Source organism: Capricornis sumatraensis, chromosome 7 (genome assembly GCF_032405125.1).
Source record: "Capricornis sumatraensis isolate serow.1 chromosome 7, serow.2, whole genome shotgun sequence".
NCBI classification, from domain to species: domain Eukaryota; kingdom Metazoa; phylum Chordata; class Mammalia; order Artiodactyla; family Bovidae; genus Capricornis; species Capricornis sumatraensis.
This window is the reverse complement of record NC_091075.1, coordinates 39,961,749-39,985,973: the sequence shown is the minus strand read 5'-3', so window position 1 is coordinate 39,985,973 and position 24,225 is coordinate 39,961,749. Positions and strand designations below refer to the sequence as shown.

At 36.2% G+C, this 24,225-nt stretch overlaps 1 protein-coding gene across 1 annotated transcript in view; it reads left to right on the top strand.

The window, feature by feature from the left end:
* Positions 1-23,763, top strand: part of LCORL (ligand dependent nuclear receptor corepressor like) — a 165,081-nt gene extending 141,318 nt beyond the window's left edge. The window contains exons 7-8 of the mRNA XM_068975558.1: positions 496-5,306; positions 23,699-23,763. Coding sequence (XP_068831659.1) covers positions 496-5,306; positions 23,699-23,712 — 4,825 coding nt within the window. The 3' untranslated portion in view covers positions 23,713-23,763. The remainder of the gene's footprint in view (positions 1-495; positions 5,307-23,698) is intronic.
* Positions 23,764-24,225: the final 462 nt, after the last annotated feature.

Sequence of the window (24,225 nt, the reverse complement as noted above, 5' to 3'; positions counted from 1 at the left end):
ACTGCCTTGAAAAATATTTTATCTTTTTTAAATAAAGGTATTATCTTTATTTTAAATTAAGATAAAGATTTTCTCCTACATCTTATTTATCTTATTTGTACTAATATGGACTGATACCTACCAAATAACTTATAAAATGTCTACTTTACAAAAATTTTAACTCCTTCTGAAGCACTTTTCATTAAATATTCTTAATATAGCCAAAGCACTAAACATTAGCAATCTGTAAATATAACCATATCTGTCAGTAGCAGCCTTTATATTACACCAAACATAGGGTTTTGCTTTGACTCATATTTTGTCATAGGAAGATGATATAAGTGCTTCATTATATTTTTGGTAAACAATAATCAATATATCACTTTCACAGCTCTCCATAGGAATTAGGAGTCCAGCAATATCAAAATATCTATTTCAAGCTCTGTTAAAATTAAAATTCCTTATGATATTAGTATTTTTGCTGTAATTCATTTTTTGTTTGATTTTTATTTTTAGTTCAACTGTTGATGCAAAATCAGAGGAAGCTACTAAAATGGAAAAAAGAAAATCAGCATTAAGCAAAGTTTTGGAATCTTTGTGCATACATCACCAGGAACAAGTTTTGGCTATGTTGAAATTTCTAGTCCAAGAGCAGAATGCTGCTTCTCTTTGCTGTTGTAATTCATCCTATACTGTGTCTTCAGAGTCTCAGAATCCCCTAATTGAAGATGATGTAGATGGTCTGTTCTGTAGTTGTGAATATAGGCTGGCAGAAGGAGGGTGTTTACACAATGAAAGACAAAGCCCTGGTTTTGTGCCTCTGCCAGTCTGTATTAAAGATTTACATTGTTTATCTTGTCAAACTGTAACTATTGAACACATTAAGAAGGTAGTGAATAGAGGAATCACAGACAGTTACAATTCTCACAGGTTCTGTTCTGGACTGTTAGCAGACATTCATTCCACAAAATCAGGCTTTCAGAGTCCTCGTTCATCAAGGGAAATATGTGATGTTTTGGTAAATCTTCAAGATGTTTGTAGATCTCGAAGTCCCTCACCCCCACCATTATCACCTGTGCAGGCTGAAGGATTTGAAAAATTGAAAGATGTCATCTCGGAGTGTTCAGCCTTAGAAAATAATAGACTTGAAACAAATATTAACCAGCCTCCATCTCTGACACCAGCAGAAATAAGCAATGATGAAGATGGTCATGAAGGTAAAATGCCTAAAACTAAAAAATCCAGTAACTCTGATTATTTGCTCTTAGAAGACAGCAATAATTGTACTACAAATCATGAAAAGGGTGAAACTACTATAATTTTTCAAGATTTAATGGATCGTATTAATGAAAAATTAAAGTCAATAGAAACAATAGATATGACAAACCTTATAAAATTATCTAGCAATGATTGCAATACAGATAATGATTTAAAATTGAGAGATTTAATAACCTCTCTTTTGCATAATGCAAAGGCCAGTGATTACAGTTTTATGGAATTGCTGAGTCAACATGATAAAAAGATAGAAAATAAAATTATTCAGACAAGATTTCGAAAGCGTCAAGAAACCTTATTTGCAATGCACAGCTCTCCTGACTCACCCATATTCAGAAGGCAGTCATTACAGATAAAAAGAGAACTTGCTAGTCTTGATGAAAACTTTATGAGAAAAAAATACACCGAAAAAAATCCAAGGAAGTTTTTGCGCAATGATGAACTCTTTTCAGCAGACAAAGAGCAATTCTATCATTGCCAAAGACCTTCTCTACAGAATTCTAAAAGCCTGCAAGATAATAATCATGTGGAAACATCATTTTTACCAGATTATGGATTACAGTCATTGCAACTACCTCTAAATAATTTAGAAACTAACTTGGCTTTTGATGCATTTTCAGAAAGCTTTAAAACAGCTTCTCCTGAGAAAATGAACATAAGGAGATCACAGGAGATATCTGTGGCTAGGAAAAAGTTTTTGCAAAATCATAATGAGAATCCAAAATTAGAGAATACTCAAACTCCTTTGAAAAGTGATATCCCTGGACTTTTGAGCAGAACCAAACGAAATATTGTACCACCAGGGTGGTATTCTATATATGTAACAAATAATTACGTTTTCAAAAAATCCCCTAAGGCCAAAAAAGTTTCTGACTCTACCAAAGGAAAAGATGAAGTAAAAAATATTCAGGTTGAAAGCTCACATAGTATAGATTTAAACAAAATTGCAATGAATTCTAATTTACAAGTTGTTGTGGAACGTTTGGAAGATACAATAAATATGGCCAAAAAGTCTTGGGATAGTCAGTCATTATCAGAAGGGTATAAAGCATCCAAGAAATTGATAGAAGTTGATGGTAAAGATCAATCTGCTGGTAGAAATATGACTCTGACTGTAAGTAGAATGACATGTAAAGAGAAAAGTTTATCAAAATCCTTAGTAGCATCCACCAATATTAAAACCAATCATATACCTACAATAGATTTGAATAGCAAACGACTTAACCAGAAAAAGTCATCTGTTTTAAACACAAGTAGCTTGATTTCCAGTGTTGAAAATGTACCAACAAAATATGAAGCCATTGAAAGCTCTTCTTTTGCCACCTATTCTAGTCCTATCAAACTCATGTTTTTATCTGAGGTTAAAAGCAGTGAAGGAGTCAAATATACTTTAACTTCAGTTGGTAATTCCGAATCAAATCGTGATTTTTCTTCTGAAAAGCAACCAACTCAAGTAACTGAAAATAGAAAAGAAACAAATGAGACTATCCCAAATGCTAACTCTGCAAATTATAGTTCTAATCTTAATGATAGTGACACTTTCCAAAAAGAACTAAACAAATTTAATTGTGCAAAAGAAACTGCAGAATCCTCTGCAGTGTTTACAGATGATATAAAGAATGATAAGCCACAAGAGTTACCTAAAGAGTATTCAAGCAGTATGATTGATTCATCTTTTAAAAGAAAACCAGGTAGACCTAAAAAAATAGGTCCCCAGGTTGTGAAACAGATAAAGCGACCAATTGGAAGACCACCGAAACCTAAAACTGACCAAACAGACATCACCATTTGCCAAAATGAGTCCATTAGTGCTGAAAAGAAAAGCCCAGAGTCTCTCATATCAGAAGTAAAAGAAGGTATACATCAGAAGAGTATTACAGTAACTGTTATTTACGGAAGGTCAAGAAGAACTAAAAGGCATGTTTCTGAAGGAAGCATAAACAAAAGCAACTGTATATCTTTTAAAAATGCTGTTACTGATTTTCCAACAGAATATAATAGTCTCAGAAATATTAGAGAATATGACACTGACTTGGGTGAAAGAATAAGTGCTATTTCAAGTCTGACTACTGAAAGTGAAATCTTGGGGTCTGGCTTTGAATATGTTAGACCTTTCAAGAACAAGCCTGTGATACCTCAACCTTCCAAGAACATTATTCGACCAAATCAGAAGCCTTTGGCAATAATTAGGAAGCCTGGTAGACCTGCAAAAGTGAAAATCTCTGGCATATCTGTGACTATCAATAGAATTTCACCTCAGGAGAGAGAAGTGAGTATTAGCAGCTGCTTACCTCCTTTAGAACAAGAGAATATATTCCAGAAAAATCTGCCTGAAGAAAATCACCAGTGCACCATGGATACAAGGCACACTGAAGCTGACAAATTCAAGAATGAATTGAAAAGTATGGTTGCTGCTGTACCTTTGAGACATTCCATTAGGGATCGAAAACCATCTCTGCATTTCTTACATTCATTAGCATCTTCTAGTTCACTTATTTATAGAAATTCCCTGCTCCATAAGTCATATAAGCTCCATTTGCAGAAAGGTAAAAGTCAGGAGGACAAACATAAGCAGTCAAGGATTAAAATAGCTTCCAAAGGTACCCCAGGAGCTAGAAATTCAAGGAATGCAAAAAAGCATTTGGAAGATAAATTAATACCCATTTCTGAAGTATCCTTGGACCCTATAATTTCATCAAACCCTTTGCTCAGGTGGTGGGCTGCTTCTACTTCAAACGATTCCTTATTAGAGGAATTAAACAATAGATTTGAACAAATAACAAATGCTTGGGTGCCTGTGAGTGGAGATGAAGCTGAAAATTCTGTTCATAAAAAAAGAGAACCCATTGAAAACGATAACTTCAAAATAGCAAGCCCTTTGGAGACCTGTCTTTTAGAACTTGAGGTTTCACCCGTAAAAATGCTTTTTCAGAAAAAGTATGATTTGAATGAACTCTGTACCTGGTTTATGCAAACAACAGAAACACAGTCTCTTTCATTAGTTAGAAAAGCAAATGCACGAAACCCTTTGGAAGTAATAAACACCAGAGAAATTAAATTAGGGACCAAATATTCTGATTTTAATACCAGCCCTTTCAGAAAGCACTTTAAAAAATTTGCACTATCTTCACCTTCAAAGTCAGCAGGGAAGTTGCATATACTGCATAAAATGGTTAGCTCCCCACTCTTAAATGTGAAAAGTAACTTAACACTAACTAGATTAAAAAGAACTGAGTTTAAGAGGTTGCATCATGAAAGGTGGAGAAGAGAGGGAAAGCTGCACAGCCATGGGACAGGTGCTTGGATATCTAAGAGGAGGAACTTGAGATTTTTTTGCCAGAACCAACTTTTGAGTAAGACTGAGGGAGTAACAAATACTGACGTCCCACTCCAAGGAAAAAACACAGTAGATAATCAGTTTATTTTCCCACCTGAGATCAGAGATAACTTTTTGCAACAGAGGTTGGCCATGTCTGATTTCAAAACACATGCTAGTTTAGAGAATAAATTTAACTCAGAAGCAAAGGAGAATGGAAAAAACTGCAGCCAAAAAGATTTTGAAAAGGGACCAAGACTAGGAAGTGTATGTTCAAATAATTGGAGGTCAAAAACCTTGAAAGACTGTAGAATATTTTTGAGGAAGATCAACTATCTTGAACAGAGAAATACTTTTAAGTTAAATACCATCATTTACTCTCCTGAATCTGTTAACTGTGGAAGTAATCATCAAACTCACGTAGAAGAATCAAAGCGCTTTACCTTAAGATCCCAGTCTGCTAGGCAAAATTCTTTCAAAAAGCAATCTAAAGAAATAGAAAATGCTAAAGCAAATAGTCCTTCAAGCGATAAATTTCCTGCCCAACTTGAAAATAGTAAATTAAATAAATGTGTTAACTATGACAAGAATCCTTCTGATAATTGTGAAGTTCTTAGCAAATTGAACAAAAGAAAAAGACCACCGTGGAAGACCACAGAAATGTCAACAAAAAGACATAAACGACAGTCTTGCAACAGTGGACAAATGGCAAACTATTATTCAAAATACCAACTAGGTAAGTTTTTCTCTACTTAATTTTAGTTTCATTGTAGGTGCCTTGAGTGAAATATCAGATGATGGATAGAAAAGGAACAGTTGATTTAGTTTTGTTTCTAAAATATTTGGACAATCTAATTTCTTGGCACCTAGTATGAAACTCATAAAATTAGGTGCTGCTAAATGTCCTAGTGCACTTCCCCACATCTAAATATGTCCAGGATTTCAAGAAAAGTATATTTGAGACATAGAAAGCTTCTAAAATATTAATGTAAATACTGTCTTCTTTTGCATCTGATCTAATATAAAATACAGAGAACAGTATGCCCAATATGCCCAAGTAGCTATCTAAAAATTTACTACTACACTACAAGCTAATATATGTTTACTGTCTAATGATAAATTAGTAACTTTGAGACCATCTGGAAAGTAAAAACTATCTCATGGTTAACTTGATGAAGACTATAACATATATAATAATCCTAGAGTATCAATCTCGCATTCACCATTAAGTTGTTAGGCCCTTTGATACTGCTTTGGGAACCACTTTTAGAGTCTATTTATTTAAAAGTGTCAAGATTTTTTTCCAATACGTCAGCAACTTATTAAATAGTTTTTTCATATCTGACATTGATTCCATGGATATAAAGATGAAGATTTCTTTGTAGAGATAATGCATCACCTACCAAAGGAGAAAATCATATACAGGTAATTTTAAGATAATGTTAAATTCAGAATGCAAACTGAAATTACTTCAGCAAGTAATTATGAGCTTTACTCAGTTATTCTAACCTGACATTGGTGCCTCAGGGAGACCATTACCCCTTGAACCTAGCAAAAATGGGATGTAAACACTAGTTGCCATCATAACCAGTTCCAATTCTCTTCTTGATAGGTGCTAGACAATTTAGGATATGTAAGAGTGTGGCAGTGTTTGTTGATTTCTTTCCTGACATGAAAGAGTGAAGGAATGCAGGGTTACTGGGTTACATTTGGATATTTAAGGATATTTTATCATATGGTTGCATTGTTACATTGTATATTTTAGGGGAGTCTTTTTGTGTGGCCCGAGAGGTATTAGTGGCTTAATTTTTTTTATGTTTTTTAAAAACTTTTTTAAAAGATAAAAAAACATTTTCAGGTCTTAAATTAAAACATTAAAAGCAGTAATTAAACTCGTTTTAATAGGTTAGATTATTATGAACCCCCAAATTCAATTACTTAACTGAATAACTTTTATAATACTTATTTCAGTATATCTCACATGCAGTGATTAAAATTTTTAACAAATAATTTAAATTTTAAAGATGGTCAAATTAGAGTCTCCATTATTAAAAATGTATCAAATCTAAAAGTAACGTCCTTTGTTCCTTGGCCAAAGGGTAACTAAAAATAACACAACAAATAGTATGTCAGGAAAAAAGAGGGAAGAAGTCTAATAGTTATTTTTTTCAAAAGAGCTTATAATTCACCTAAAAATACATTCACATATTTTTAAAAGATTGCCATGAATGGAGAATAAAGTGTAATGTTTCATTTTTAATTCTTTACACCATCCTCATTTCATACTAAAGATAGTTTGTATTGTCATTTCGCAACAAAACTGTATTTTGTTACTTCCAGCTTAACCATTGTATCTTTCTAAGGTATAAATGTAAATGTATTTTAATATGATTCTTCATCTCACTAAATATGATATCACCCTAGAAAAATAAGATGGAAGATGCCTAATTGTTACTTTTTCAAATTAATTTCAGATCCTTTTGTAACATTTAAAAAAACTTCAGTATCATAATAGGAGTTGTTTTTCACCTTTTCTCATTTTAAAAATTCATAGTAGTAGTTCCTGTTCTGCTCAAAGTTTTATTTATCTTTTACTGATAACTTTCCTTCTTTGTTTTAACATTCTTTTTTTTCCCACTCAATCAACAAGGACATTATTTTTATAAAGTTGTATTTATAGCAATATTTGTTATATTATCTGATTTTTAAATGTTTCTTAAGGTGTTGTTTTTTTTTAATCATTATTCTTGATACTCCATACTTCTTTTTGCCTTTTTGGAAATGACACTAAAATTCATTATTTTATATGTGTTTTTCTTCTTCATTGAATACATAGTAACTGGAAGTTTGAGACTTTTAACAATAGGACTTTTCTAGGAAAATTCATTTGGCAATGTAATAATGAATTAATGGAATATTTCTGTTGATGAAGAGTTTTGCTTTTACTTACAAATGTCTTGTTTTTAAACTTTTCAAGATTAACCATACAGATATAGTTTAGTACACAGAAATTTTAAAACTTATACTTGATGACATTTGTACTGCTTATATCAATTGTAAACATGGAAAGGAAGAAGAAGAAGTGCAATTCTATTGTATTCTTGTTTTAACAAATACTTAATGAATGCCTACAATATGCTCTTAAGCACGATAGAAGATTCAAAAAGCTTTTTTCCATCTAAGTAAGAAAATAAGATCTATATTGCTTATTTATTCAAAATATAGAGTGTATTTTATGTTTTAAGTGCAATATTATATGTTTTAAGGGGATAGAATGGTAAAAGTCATGTTTTGTACTCTCGAGCTTACCATCTTATGCAAGATAGTGAATAGGCAATTCATGGAAAGATGAGTGCTCTGATGGGAGAGAGAGATGGACTATAGGAGCACATAGGGAAATTGAACCCAGGGTCAGAGAATTACACAAGGATACTTGCTTCTAAGCTGGAATTTGAAGAATGACAAAGTATTAGAAGTCCGGAGCATTTCAGGCAGAAGCAAATTGCGTGGGGAAAATGTGGTTGACTGAAGAGAGCAGGGTTATCTGGAACACTGATTAATTTAGTTCATATAGCTAAGACACAAAATAGGAATTTAGGAAGGGGCAGGGGGTAGTTGAAAAAATGGCAAAAGATAAAGCTGCTGATGGAGGCATAGCACAAATTGTGAGGTCAGCATCAGTTAGTGAAAAAAAAAATCTGGAGCCCTGATAGTGGCAGTATTGGGGAAGAATGGACACATTTGAGAGACATCCATGAAGTAGAATCAGTCTTAGAGAACAGAAGAATAAAGTTTAACATCAGGTTTTTGGCTTGGACATCTGGGTAGGTGATTGTAATATCACTCTAGGTGTTCAGTTTTAGACATATAAAGTTTGAGATATCTAGTGGGGTATCCAAGAAAAGATACTTAGGATGAGTTATGAGTTTTTGCTCAGGAGAGAGGTCTCAGCTAGAGATAAAGATTTGGGGGCCAGCAGATAGTTGAAGCCCTGAGAGTGGAAGAGACTGTTCAGTGTAAAATGTGAAGAACATAGGGTCTCAGAGCCCCAGAGATAGGAGAAAATAAAAGATGTGTACAAAAGGAGACTAGTGAGAGTAGCCAGGAGAGAAGAGGAAAGCCAGCAGAGAATGGGGACAGGAAATGTGTTTTAAGAAGGGAAAAAAACAGCAGTGTAAAGTGTTAATAAGAGGTCAGTTAGGTCTTGAAATCTTCTGTGTAGCACAAGAGGTTATTTTAGAGTCAGGACTCTTATGATTGAGTAAATGCAGGAAAAAGAAATGAAGAAAATTAGCACAGAAAAATGTAAATGGCAGATTGGTGAGGAAATAGGGAAGTAGTGAGAGGAAGCCCAGTTGAAGGATGTTTAGATGCCAGTGGGAAGAAACCACTGGAAAATGAAAGACTGAAGTAGAAAAATGAGATGGCAAACAGGGAAAATGGAGTGAAGCCCCTGACTTGATAGTGGGGTATCATGAGAATCATTAGAGAGATTGGTTTTGGCCAGAAGAGTCCTTTCTCTCCTAAGACATGAGAATGCATGTGTGCATGCCAAGTTGCTCCAGCCATGTCCAACTCTGCGGTAGTCTGGGCCACAGCCCGCCAGTCTCCTCTGTCCATGGCATTCTCCAGGCGAGAATACTGGAGTGGGTTGCCATGCCCTCCTCCAGGGTATCTTCCCCACCCAGGGAGAATAGCCTCATCAATTACGTCTCCTGCATTGCAGGCAGGTTCTTTTACCATTAGTGCCGCCTGGGAAGCCGAAAACATGACACTAGTGGGAGTGATTTTTAGGAGGATCCAAATCCTCCTAAAGTTTATAATTTATGGGGAGAATGTTTAGGATAGTAGACTATTTTCTATGAATCAAGAGGTAATCTAAGAGTTTTATGGTAAGTATTGAGCTCTGGATAATGTTTGAAATACTGTCTCGATAAGTAACAGGATTGAACAGCTTGTGATTTTTATCTCAGTTGCCAGAATGTAAAGCTTGGGAGAAAGATGGGCCATTATACTTAATAGTAACTGTGTTCACCAAGTGGATGTAACAGAAGGAAAAGAGATCAAACTAAGAATTTATTCTTTGAGTTGTGATAAATGACATGATCAAACTACTTCTAAGAAGTCTTTTTCTAATAGCTGCACGCAATATAGATTAGAAGAGAGGGCAGAATGGGGTGTGTGAAGGACCAGTTGTAAGAGATGATTTTTGTGGTGATAATGGTCTAAAATTATGTGACTATTGAAAATAATAACATAGACTCTTTAATGTCAGTGTTGTTTGAGTTCCTAAAGCAAATGTGTGCCTTTTCCTAATTGATACACAGCTGGATATAATAAATGGACTTTGGACACCTCTGAAATTTCAGGCCAGAATAACCTAGTATGTACTTAAAGCTACTATCCTCATATTATTTTTCCTAAAATGTTAAATTTTTCCATAAAAATTCAAAACTCAGGTTTACACTTTCAATCGGATTCTGAGATGACTGAAAATAGTTCAGTTTGTCAGTTTCTCTGGTTTTGTCATCTGTCCTCAAAAATGACTATATATATATTTCCACTCAGAATTCTGGTTTTCACTGAGATATGTAAGTGATGGGTGATTTGAAAATAATGGTATACTCTTTTAATTACCTAAAACTGAAACTAACCGTGCATCCTTCTCTGGTCCTGCTAATGAACATTTTACCGTATTTTTCTGAGTCCTAACTCAAGATATTCTTTTAAATTTGTATGGTTGAGGCAACCTCAACACAGAATATCCTTTAACAGTTATAAATAAAATTTAGAGTTACTTCATGTAACATTCAGCATCATGTTACCTAATGGAAATTATGAAGTACTAGAGGAGATGACTTTCTGAATTTCATTTTGATAGAAAAATGTTTCCAGATGATTCAGTCACTTTAATCTGGTTTGCTACACAAGCATTCCAAAGTTACATTCCAGGAAAAACTGGTCCACCAAGATGTTCTGTGTTCAAAGTGTTCTGTAGTCCAGTAACGTTGTGAAATGCTCAGTTATCTTTCTTGTGCTTACTGAATCATAGAGCCCCATTAGTATGTTAAAACACGTTCTCCAAACTTTATGTCCCATAGAACATAGTTTGCATGCTAAGTCGCTTCAGTCTTTGCAACCCCATGGTTCGTCTGTCCATGGGATTCTCCAGGCATGAATACTGGGATGGGTTGCCATTTCCTTCTCCAGGGGATTTTCCTGACCCCGGGATCAAACCAGTGTCTCTTAAACCCCCTGCATTGGCAGGTGCCACTAGCGCCACCTGGGAGGCCCCGGAGCATAGTGTTGGAAACACTGTTCTACAGAGTTTCCTGCTAGGCTTTCTCTGTACTTACTGTGATGCTACCAGAAAGTATGCAGTGACTCTAATTATGTACGTTAATTTATGTACTAGATTTGCTCTTGTACATAGATTGTTAAAGTAATCAAAATTAAATTGTAAGTGCTTTACTAAGATTCACCATGAAAAGATGACTCTAGTAAATAACATTCAGGCCAAAATAATCACATTTTGATAAGTCTGATTTATTTTTGTATAGATTTTATTTCATAATGAATCAAGAAAGGAAGTAGCAGTCAGTTCAGGTGGCTTGCCTCTCTGTATTAAAAATCATAAGAAAATACCTTACGAGTTTAGGAAAACATACAAGATCAGAGTCCCCTTGAGTCTTAATTAAACCACACTCTTAATTTGGTCAGAAGTGGATAAAAAAGACATATTTTAATGTAAAAAATAATAAATATATCGACCTGTTCTTTTTTACATGAGCTTTATATTACCGTCTTGTTACTTGCCAGTGTCATCAGTAAAAATATTAAAACTGTGACCCAGTAATTTAAAGCATTCTAATGAAATAAAAAAGGCTTTAATAAAATTCATTCTGTTTAAAATTAAATATTTTCCCCATTATTATAATTTTCATAGAGACTGACTAAAGAGAAGAGTTAATGTTTTAAAGAGTTTTAATATAGTAATATTGTGTTATGAAACAGCTACTTTGGTAATTCCTTATCTTTTTTTTCCTAGAATTTCTCTCGCATATCTTATATCTCATTGCTTTGTCAACCATTACAGAATATTCTGCTTTACTAATTGCCCCATATCTTTCATGGAAAACTATTCCATTTGTTCAACAAATATTGTATATTTTTCTTTTGATCTACTGGGCACTGTTAGATAGAGTTACAAAGTAACTCAGGGAACTTAGCAAAAAATATTTCAAGTTGTTTTTTCAGTTTAACAACATAATTAATAAAACTTGAAGAAAGATAATTTGGTTGATTCACCCTATTAATGGATATGAAGTACAACACTATTTTCAAACCAGATTAACTTTCCAAATTGAGGTGTCTGGCCCTCAGCCTGCCTTGTAAGTAGTTTTATTGGAACATTGCCATGATCATTCACTTATGTGTTTTGTCTATTGCTGTTTTATGCTGCAAAACCTGAATTGAGTAGTTGCAACAGAGATCCTAAAGCCCACAAAGCCTAAAATATCCTGACCCTTTGCAGAAAAAGTTGGCTGACCCACTTTTATTGGTAGAATTTTGATATGATGTGACTAGAAAAAAAATTTATTGTCTTTTCTTTTTGTTTTTAGTAAATTAAGATTATTGTATCCAGTTCATTCCCAAAACCTATCCACTCCCTCCCTATTGTCCGCTTCCTCTTGCCACACAATCCAGTACATTTCTGACTTGTAGTTATTTTATTTTGTTTTTTCTCCCTGGGACAAGACCTGTCTGTATCCAGCAGAGTGGTGCTGGGGGAGCCATCAGTCCCAGTTTTGTTCTGTTTTGTAAATCTTCATTCTCTCCCTGCAGCCTCCAGACCTGCTTTGTCTATCTGAGGTAAGTGGTTCAAGGGTCACCCTTCTCTTCCTTAACCAGGTGCTACGACCTGTTAGAGATTTATTTCAGTGCTTCACACCTTAAATTCCTACCTCACATGTTCTTCTCCCCTTTTATCTTCTCTATTCATTTAGTAATTCAAATTTTTTAGTTCAGCCCTCATGGCTATCATATTTTTCTCCTCATTTTTCCTATAGTGAGCTGAGTAGTCTGTGATTATCATAATAAATAGCCTACTGAATTCACCTATTGTTGAACAACAACAACAAAAAAAAACAGAGCAGGTATGTGAATGATTTCATCCTGCCATGTTTTTTCTTCCTTGTTTTTGTTAATTTTAAGCAAGACCTTGGCTTCATTTTTTTCCCCTCCAATTCCATTTCTAGGCAACCTGGAAAATTCATTTGTTTGCTTCTTTGTGTGTAATATAAATGTATAGAATGCTAGACTTTAGAAGCCAGTATCTATAGACACCATTAATTTATTCTTTCAAAAATTTTTGTCTCCTGTGTTCCAGGCAATATGGTAGTCATATGGAATGTGATGGGGGACAAAACCAGATGTCACTCCATTCATGATCAGCTTTGTTTGGAGAGGCAGACATTTGAGAAAAATTATACAAATTTTACAAGTTCTTAATTTGTAGGTGGTACTATGATTATTCCTTGTAGGGAGATCTTATCAAGTCAGCAAAGTAAAGGAAGACTTCTCTGAAAAAATGTCCATTGAACTGAGCTGTGAAGAATGAGTAGCCATCAACTAGGGCAAGCAGCAGAGAATGGGGAGGGGAGGAATGACTTTCCAGGAAGAAAGAAGTGACTGAAAAAAACATGAGGCTTGGTATTCCTCGTGGAGTTAGATAAGAGGTGACTGGTGTGTCTTGAGTCAAAAGAGAGAAGGAGGAGCATGATGTCCCGTGAACATTGAAGAGTAAGTCAAGGGTAGACCACGCAGGTTCTCAGAAGCCATATTTATGTCCTTTCAGTGGCTGATTTTACTCCACTAGGCAGGCAACACCAGCACCTATCTGGGGACTCTACTTGCCCAAGTTCTAGGAGGACGTTCCATTTTTTGGTGGCAACACCAGTCATATCCAGTCCTATATGGCCTCTAGGTATTTTCCATCTGGTCCTTCTCAATGGTCTTTTTCACAGCCTTGGGAAACATTTATGTCTGATCAGTATTGATCTGCAGACTTGCAGGGAGTCTAGTCACCTTGGACTCTTCTACATCTAAACTCTGTCTTCCCTTTTCAGGAAGATTCCCAAGCTCTGTTTGGGTTCCTCCTTTATTGCAGTCTGGAAACTCTCTAAGCAGTAAACCATAGCAAATTTTAGGACTTACTACCTTTTATTTCCCTTTTCTCAGGAATCACTGTCATCTGTACTTCTGTCATCCTTTATCTTAGAAACATTATTTCATGTATTTAGTGTGCTGTTTATAAAGTGAGAGGGCAGATTCACCTTGTTACCTCATCATGGTTAGAAAAAAATAACCCAGATTCATTTTTTAACAATTATTTATCCAGCTGCAATATGCTAGGTGATGAAAATAATATACTGAGCAAGACCAACAGGGATTTATACTTTCTTCAAGCTTGTATTTTATTGGGAGGGTGTAAAACAGAAAACATAAGGCAGTGGTAAAAATCTGTGTTATGAAATTAGGTGATACAAGGAGATTTTTTGTAAAGCCGCTGTAGGTTGAGTACTCAGAAAAATTGAGATAGCTAGAATATCATTGATAACTGAAACTGAATATGGATGAGAGCTGACAGTATAAAAAAAGGAAGGAAAGCCTGGGACTCAAACTTGAGAAGTAGCAACATGCATTAGCCAGGTAGAGTGGGATGACTACTTGAATTGACAGAAGAGGCAGAGGAAAACCAGTACTGAGTTTCAAAAAGAGAGAGTATGTTACTCGGCTCAGGCTGCCATAACAAAACAACATGGACTGCATGACTTAAACAATAGAGATTTATTGTCTCACAGTTCTGGAGACTGCAAAGTCTAAGATCTGGAGGGTTCTGTTTCTGGTGAGAGCTCTCTTCCTGGCTTGCAGGACACTCCCATTCTTTGGTGTCTCCTCTATAGGAACATCAGTCCTATTGGATTATTGTTGTTGATGTTCAGTCATGTCTGACTCTTTGCAAACCCCATGGAGTGCAGCACACCAGGCTTCCCTGTTCTTCACCATCTCCCAGAGCTTGCTCAAACCCATGTCCATCGAGTCAGTGATGCCATCCAACCATCTTGTCTTCTGTCATCCCCTTCTGTTCCTGCCTTCAATCTTTCCCAGCATCAGGGTCTTTTCTAATGTGTTGGCTCTTTGCATAAGGTGGCCAAAGTATTGGAGCTTCAGCTTCAGTATAAGTCCTTCCAATGAATATTCAGGATTGATTTCCTTTAGGATTGACTGGTTTGATCTTCTTGCTGTCCAAGGGACTCTCTAGAGTCTTCTCCAGCACCACAGTTCAAAAGCATCAATACTTCAGCACTCAGCCTCCTTTATGATCTAGCTCTCACAGCCATACATGACTACCATAGCTTTGACTAGACAAATGTTTGTCAGCAAAGTAATGTCTCTGCTTTTAAATATGCTTTCTAGGTTGGCCATAGCTCTTCTTCCCAGGAGCAAGCGTCTTTTAACTTCATGGCTGCATCACCACCTGCCATGAATTTGGAGCCCCCAAAAATAAAGTCTGACACTGTTTCCACTGTTTCCCCATCAATTTCCCATGAAGTGATGGGATAGGATGCCATGATCTTCGTTTTTTCAATGTTGAGTTTTAAGCCAGCTTTTTCACTCTCCTCTTTCACTTTCATCTAGTTTCTTTAGTTCCTCTTCATTTCCTGCCATAAGGGTAGTGTCATCTACATATCTGAGGTTATTGATAACGTCTCCTGGCAATCTTGATTCCAGCTTGTGCTTCATCCAGCCTGGCATTTCACATGTTGTACTCTGCATAGAAGTTAAATAAGCAGGCTGACAATATATAGCCTTGACCTACTGCTTTCCCAATTTGGAACCAGTCCATTGTTCCATGTCTGGTTGTAACTGTTGCTTCTTGACCTGCATACAGGCTTCTCAAGAGGCAGGTAAGGTGGTCTGGTATTCCATCTCTTAAAGAATTTTCCACAGTTCATTGCGATTCACACAGTCGAAAATTTTGGCATAGTCAGTGAAGTAGATTTTTTCTGGAATTCTCTTGCTTTTCAATGATCCAGCGGATGTTGGCAATTTGATTTCTGGTTCCTCTCCCTTTTTTAAATCCAGCTTGAACATCTGGAAGTTCGCGATTCACGTATTGTTGAAGCCTCGCTTGGAGAATTTTGAGCATTACTTTACTAGCATGTGAAATGAGTGCAATTTTGCGGTAGTTTGAACATTCTTTGGCATTGCCCTTCTTTGGGATTGGGATGAAAACCTTTTCCAGTCCTGTGGCCACTGCTGTGTTTTCCAAATTTGCTGGCATATTGAGTGCAGCACTTTCACAGAATAATCTTTTAGAATTTGATATACCTCAGCTGGAATTCCATCACCTCCACTAACTTTGTTCATAGTGATGCTTCCTAAGGCCCACTTGACTTTGCACTCCAGGATGTTTGGCTCCAGGTGAATGATCACACCATTGTGATTATCTGGATCATCTATGGGGTCGCACAGAGTCAGACATGACTGAAGTGACTTAGCAGAAGATCTTTTTTGTATAGTTCTTCTGTATATTCTTGCCACCTCTTCTTAATATCTTTTGCTTCTGTTAAGTCCATACTGTTTCTGTCCTTTATTGTGCCCATCTTTGCATGCAATGTTCCTTTGGTATCTCTAATTTTCTTGAAGAGATCTCTAGTCTTCCCCATTCTATTGTTTTCCTCTATTTCTTTGCATTGTTTACTTTGAAAGGCTTTCTTATGACTCCTTTCTTATCTTCGGAACTTTGCATTCAGATGGATATATCTTTCTTTCTCTCCTTTGCCTTTCACTTCTTTTCTCAGCTATTTGTAAGTCCTCCTCAGACAACCAGTTTGCACTGGTGCATTTCTTTTTCTTTGGAATGGTTTTGATCATCACCTCCTGTACAGTGTCACGAACCTCCATCCATAGTTCTTCAGGCATTCTATCAGGTCTAATCCCTTGAATCTATTTGTCACTTCCACTGTATAATCATAAGGAATTTGATTTAGGTCATATCTGAATGGCCTAATGATTTTCCCTACTTTCTTCTATTTAAGTCTGAATTTGGCAATAAGGAGTTCATGATCTGAGCCACAGTCAGCTCCCCCGGTCTTGTTTTTGCAGACTGTATAGAGCTTCTCCATCTTCAGCTGCAAATAATATAATCAATCTGATTTCAGTATTGACCATCTGGTGATGTCCATGTGTAGAGTCATCTCTTGTGGTTTTGGAAGAGGTGCTTGGTATGACCAATGGGTTCTCTTGGAAAAAGTCTATTAGCCTTTGCCCTGCTTCATTTTCTAGTCCAAAGCCAAACTTGTCTGTTACTCCAGGTATGTCTTGGCTTCCTAATTTTGCATTCTAGTCCCCTATGATGAAAAGGACATCTTTATTTGGTGTTCATTCTAGAAAGGTCTTGTAGGTCCTCATAGAACCATTCAACTTCAGCTTCTTTGGCATTAATGGTTGGGGCATAGACTTGGATTACTGTTATTTGAATGGTTTGCCTTGGAAATGAACAGAGGTCATTCTGTTGTTTTTGAGATTGCACCCAAGTACTGCATTTAGGACTCTTGTTGACTATGAGGGCTACTCCATTTCTTCTATGGGATTATTGGATTATGGCCCTACCCTATGACTTCATTTCACCTTAATTACTCCTAAAGGCCCCATATCTCTTAATAATATAAATCTGAGGATGGGGGATTGGAGGGGTGGTGGGAAGGGAGGGGGACATAATCCAGTCCCTAGCAGAAGAAACAGCTGAAAGTGTTGAATGTTGTTAAGAAGCCAAACAGTCAAAAACTAAAGATCCTTTGTTAGATTTATTACATTGGTGACTTTAGTAAGTGCTGGTTTCCTGGAGTAAAAGGCCTGGAAGCTAGGTTAGAGAAGGTTAAAGAAGAAGAGGTATAGAAAATGGTGATAGCAAATATAGGAAAGCTTATTAAAGTAATCTGACTAAAAATATTCAGTTCAATTCACTCAGTCATGTCCGACTCTTTGCGACCCCATGGACTGCAGCACACCAGGCCTGCCTGTCCATCACCAACTCCTGGAGTTTACTCAAACTCATGTCCACTGGGGAGAAGGCAACGTCACCCCATTCCAGTACTCTTGCCTGGAAAATCCCATGGATGGAGGAGCCTGGTGGGCTGCAGTCCAAAGGGTCACACAGAGTTGGACACGACTGAAGCGACTTAGCAGCAGCAGTATGTCCATTGAGTCGGTGATGCCATACAGCCATCTCATCCTCTGTCGTCCGCTTCTCCTCCCACCTTCAATCTTTCCCAGCATCAGGGTCTTTTCGAATGAATCAGTTCTTCGCAGGTGGCCAAAGTATTGGAGTTTCAGCTTCAGCATCAGTCTTTCCAGTGAATATTCAGGACTGATTTCCTTTAGCATGGACTGGTTGGATCTCCTTGCAGTCCAAGGGACTCTCAAGAGTCTTCTCCAACACCACAGTTCAAGAGCATCAGCTCTTTGGCACTCAGCTTTCTTTATAGTCCAACTCTCACACCCATACATGACTACTGGAAAAACCATAGTTTTGACTATGTTGGGAAAGTAATGTCTCTGCTTTTTAATATGCTGTCTAGGTTGGTCAAAAGATTGAGTGAAGCCATGGTTTGTTTTTTTTTTTTTTTTTAAATAATGAGGGACCTTGCACTTGTTTAAACATGATGGTGAGGATCCAAAATAGAGATGGTCTATTATTTATTTCCACAACAATGCTACATTTTACAAACCAGACCAAAACTCATTAGCTCAAAGTAATTAAGTATTTATTTCACTAGTGTCAGTGATTGGCAAGTGTGACTGGAGGTTCTTTGGATATTGGCTGGGCTCCCTCCAGTGTGTTGGGGTTAGCTGGCAATTGAGTGGAACAGCTTAGCCCTGCTCCTTGTGTCTCTCATAACCATCCAGCAAGCCAGCCAGGCATGTTCTTAGGGCAGAAGCAGAGGTGTAAAAGTGAACATAAATGTCTAGTTTCTCAACTTCAGCTAGCATCATGTTTGCTGTTTATAAATAGCATGTTTGCTATTATCCCATTAAGCCAGTGCACATCACATAGGTGAGTCAGGATGGGAGGGCCTGGTCGAATAGATAGGGCAGAGTGAATACAGTGATGGATGAAGAACCGAAGTTATTAATCTGCCACAGATGGTATATTTAAGAAAAAGGATTGGAACCATTGATGATAATCATTGAGAAGTTCCTAAAAAGGTCTATGGGAACAGGGTCAAAAAACATTTACGTCATACCAGGTTCTGTGATCTACAGTTAATTGGCATTATTTTAGATAAACAGCTTCCTAATTGCTTTTACTTTCATATTAGTACTGAAATTTTCTAGTTTATTTATAAAGGTATCTGAATCATGTAGTTTCTAGATATTTGAATGCTTATTTAATATACTGCTTTAGGCACAGTTGTACTAATATGCAAGTTCACTAAGAAATTCAGGGATCCCTACAAGACTGAGAATCACTTCTAAATCACATAGCAATGCAAACTGTTCATTGAATCCTGAAGAGAATTTGTTTTGAACCTTTGATATGACTACAGTTTCCTTCGTTCCGTTTAGCTAAAAATTCAGGTAGATATCTCACTTCTTAGTGAAATGATTAAATTCTAAATGTCTTCTTTTCAATTTTTTATTATTTCGGTTTGCTCTTTACTAATCATGGTAGCGCTAAGTAAGCATGTACTGTGTGTACCATGTGTTGATCTTTTATTGAAAATGTAATTTTTCTAAAATTGGTAGCAGTAAGTTGCAACTCTAGGATTCTATTCTAAGACTATTGGCTTTCAAGGTCTTGTTCTTAAACACCTGGTTCCTCTGCTCCTTCAGATAACCATATCAAAAAACCAAAAGCAAATCCAGAAAAATGGCTGACTTATTTCCACTTTAACAATCTGCCAAAGTAGTTAAATTCATCAGTATCTTACCAAAAGGAAATTTTACTCTTCAGATAAATTACAGCTTTTAAAAACAAATACAACATCTGTACAACCTAACACTCAGAGAGTTTTCCAACAAGAGAAAGGATTTATTTGGTCACGTTAAACCTCATGGTTCACTAGTGCACCATGTTTACCTGGCTACACTCTATGGCTTTTTTACATTTGATCCTCTTTAAGCCCAGAGATTCAAAATTAACCTGTTGTATACAAATTACTTGTTTAGTCGCTAAGTCATGTCTGACTCTTTTGTGACCCCATGGACTGTAGCCCATCAGGCTCCTCTGTCCATGGAATTTTCCAGGAAAGAATCCTGAAGTGGGTTGTCATTTCCTTCTCCAGGGGTGTCTTCCTGACCCAGGGATCGAACCCAAGTCTCCTGAACTGCAGGCAGGTTCTTTACTGCTGAATTACCGGGGAAACTGATACAGTAAAAATTGTAAAAACAGATTATACATGTATCTGCCATAGTTTATCCCCACACATGTAATTTTTTATTTTGATTTTTGTTACCAGTACTAATATTCACATTTATTGACTCCTTACTATGTGTCCAATCAGGCATATTACATGCATTCCCTATACCAGGTGCTTTATTTACATCAACTCATTTAATAATCACATTACCCTTAAGATGTGGTATTCTATCTTCACTATCCAGTTAAATTGAAACTTAGAGGCTAAGGAGTGTACACTCAGCAGGTGAGTGATTAGATTTAGGATCAGAACTCAGGATCTAAAATCTCCCTCTGTTCCAATTTCCTAAAACTCATCCCTAAAGACCTATTTCAAATGTTAATCCATTTCTAGGATTACTCTTTCCCTTCTCTGTAATCCCTTTGTCCTTAGTTACTCCTTTTACTACTTTTAATTCTGGTAATTTATGAATACTCCCTCCTCCCTGCCCCCCACCCACCCACCACCTCCTTACCAAGCTGCAAAACCCTTTAAAACATACCAACACACACTTTTATATTCCTAATATATTAGGTAGATATTGTTAAGGATTTAACTTTACTTACCAGCAGACCTGGATGGTGAACAATGCCAGAGCCATATAGAACTGAAACATTTCTCTCTGTGACAGGGTCTTATATTGGCCTCGTAGAACCTAAGAACCATCAAATTTAGATTCCAGTAGACCAGTGACTTTTTGTAACTTACTACTCAAAAACTTGGGAATACACTTGTCTACTTCATGAAGGTTCTCTGCTCTAGTTCTGCCCTTTCATGTTATTTGGACAGATTTGTAAAGATACCAGACTCAAAGATAGTGCTGAGCTGTAACAACTATCAGTGAATTTTTGTTTTGTTTTGTTTTTTTTACTGAATAAACAATGGAGGACACAATTTCCAGAAGAAAATAAACCAGTCACCCACTGGCATTAAATTGGTGGTTTCCGGGACAGTATAGTAACTATTCAAATTCCAAATCGTATGTCAGGGTTGCCTATCCGTGCATATGGCTAGACTTCTTTCTTCCTTTGAAAAGGTAACTTGTGTTCCCTGAAACTCAACCTAAAGAACACTCATGGTGGCTCTCATGTCAGTCTGTGCCCTGACATTTTCCTCTGACACTGAGAAATTAAAAGATATGACTAGCAGCTCCCTCTTTAAAGAAAATTCATGCTGTAAACATATAGGTCTCTTGGGTAAGGTTATGGCTGTAGACCTGACATGGAAATTAAGTATTCTAAAGAAACAGCTAAGTAGGTAGTAACATGAAGGGAGAATCATGACAGAATCACAGCCCAAGAGTCAGCATGCAGGCATCAGATCACAGGCCCTGAAGACTCACTCAGTTTTGTGACCTTGGGTCAGTCATCTTACTTCTTTGAGCCTCAGTGGATGATTGTTAGAACTGAATGAGGTCAGTGTAAGAAAGACTTGTAGCATAATGCCTGGCATATAGCAACTGCTTTATAAGTAATGTTTTTAGACTTGTCTCAATTACACTATTTTCTACAATGTGACTGGCTTATTGTCTGTATGACGGAAATGAACCATCACATACCTCCAGTAATAAGTAAAACAAGTTTAAATTATTAGAGTTGTATATATGAAAAAAATATTTTAGAATTATCTGTAATCATTAATCATTAAACACAGTAACTATTTGGATTCCCATGACTTAAAAAATTATTTTTTCCTTTTCTACTTTCCAAATGCACATGTTCTGTAAACTGTTATGCAGATGGTGGAGAGGGGCTCTGTCTTAGGGTGAGTGAAATTACTGAAGTATTGAAAATAGGCTGAGCTGTCTACATAATCATTGCAGGCAACCTTTGCCCTTATTCAGGCCTGTTTCTGACGATCTAATGAGAGTCAACATGCTTTAAAAACTTTATGGAGCTATAGACAAATGTAAAGGTTTAGTTTAACACTACACACTTTTGGTGAAAGCGGGAGGAAGCTAGAAGAGAGGTACTTATCCAAAGTAAGGCCCTGTCTATATCAAATAAGGAACCCAGATGTTACGTGAGGCCTGAGTAAGGGTTGTGTTCTGTTCTTAGTATTCTGTAGACCACAGGTGCCCAAATTTTGAATGTTACTTTTTTGGAAGGTATGTATTAATTAAACATGTCAATCTGTATGTGGCTACTAACATTTAGTTCTTTTTCTTGACTGATATTTTCTTCCCATGCATTTGTATAGTTTTGTGCATCTCTAGAGTTTGTGTTCCCAAATTTGGAGTTTACTCTCTAAAAAAGTAACTTTAAAAAATTGTCTTTAAGTATTGAAAAGGACAATAATATAGTTATTGAGTATTACTCTGTGATGAATACTGTGTTAAATAGCAAGAAGAAAAAAATTTTTTGACCATGATTTGTTGATCCATGCCATTGTTTTCTTATTTGGGAGTTTGATACCTGATATATATACCTACCAAGATACCTCAATTAATATCATTGTGTTTGTATAGCTTCCTTTAGTTTCTCAAAGAGGCATACATCAAATTTTGTTTTGAAAATACAAATAAATATGAAGACTGGCAGTCCTTGGAGGAAGGAAAAACATTACTGTCATTAATCATATCTCAGTTTTGTTTTTAAAAAGTGATTTACTGTTTTTGATTGGTAGTCTTTTAGGCTGTCATTTTGTTTCATATCTATTTATAAAAATTGAAATCATGTCATTCAGTGAAACAAACAATGTGGGGGAAATTCAGTGAAAATATGATAGTTGTTAAAATACCATTTAACAGGTTAAATCTCTGGTTTATGGAATGACAAATGAGTCAGTTGTTTGAAGTTGCAAGGAGGGATCAGGAAATTGCTAGCGAAGTCTGGATGTTGCTGCCATTTACCAATTCTAAGAAGCCACTACACTACACAGCTCAGCCTCCTCTTTACTGATGGGCAGAATCATTGACATGCAGTTAGAGAAAGCTCAGGAATGACGTAGCCCAATTGAACTCATCAGTCGTGTCAAATGGGCTAATGTATATCAAGCTGTTTCTAAACATAAGGACTCACATCTGAAGATGTGAATTGACTTTCGTTAATATTACATAAGACTTGGGATTACATGTGTGTCACGTGTGGAGTGGCTAGCTACCTTTGGACTGTTACGTCTGTGATTTTAGAGAAGATTCTCATCAGAGAGCTAGTAGATGGGCATAAAGAGCAAGGACTGTATTTCAGCTCCAGCCTTGCAACTCGATTTTATTTGTACTGTAACTCTGTGACTCACTTTTATCGTCTCTTATGGGCTTACAGTATACCAGCCTTGCTTGGTTGTTAATGAAATGTGAGATAATGCATGTGAATGTGCCTAGAATATGGTAGGCATTCAACAGAGGTTAATTCCTTCTAGTGTCAAAATGTCTGTGATCCTTGGTTAAGTTAAAGGAAAAGTTAAAAGGGTTGAATGCCAAGCTCAGTAGGTCAAATATCCTGAGGGATACTGATGAAATCCATATATGCTATTTTTTGTCCAGGGGTATCTGAGTCAGCTCTCAATTACTTATGTTCCATTCAGTTCATTAAGGCAGCAGGAGCTAAAAAAAAACAAAAATGCTGTTTAGAGGTCCAAACAGTAATACTGAGTTTTCTAAGGTTGATCGTTTCTTTGAAATGAAAGCAAAACTAAAGTGCTTTACACTTTTCTTTTCCAGCATGCTACAAGTGAAAACTGATGAGAAACTGAATTTGTCTGATGGGAATACAGCAAGTTGCCCTCTGAGCCCCATTAAGATGTGCCTTAATCATCCCATTGAGTGGAATCTGAAGTTGACAGCAGCATCTCTAGCAAGCTGTACAGTTCATAACCAAAATCTCAAAAGTGAAGAGAAATAGATTGCGGTTCTTCTTGCACTATCCTTATTTTGTATTTCAACATTCTTTCTGCCAATAGCATTTATTGATTTTGAAATATTTCTGGTCTTGTGATTTGTCTATAAAATCATTATTAATCATTTTGATTATATTCTTTGTATTTTTTACATGTTTTATGCCAGACCATTGTGGAATTTTGCAGTACAAATGGATTTTGATGTTTCTCTTTTTAATGGTATTTTGTGAATTTTTTACACCCTAAATATATAATTGTCCCATTTTATTTCTGTACACAAAGTCTTAATATATAATGCATTGTGAAATTTAGAAGGCTAGTGCTGTAAAGACTTCTGATGACCTGACCCAT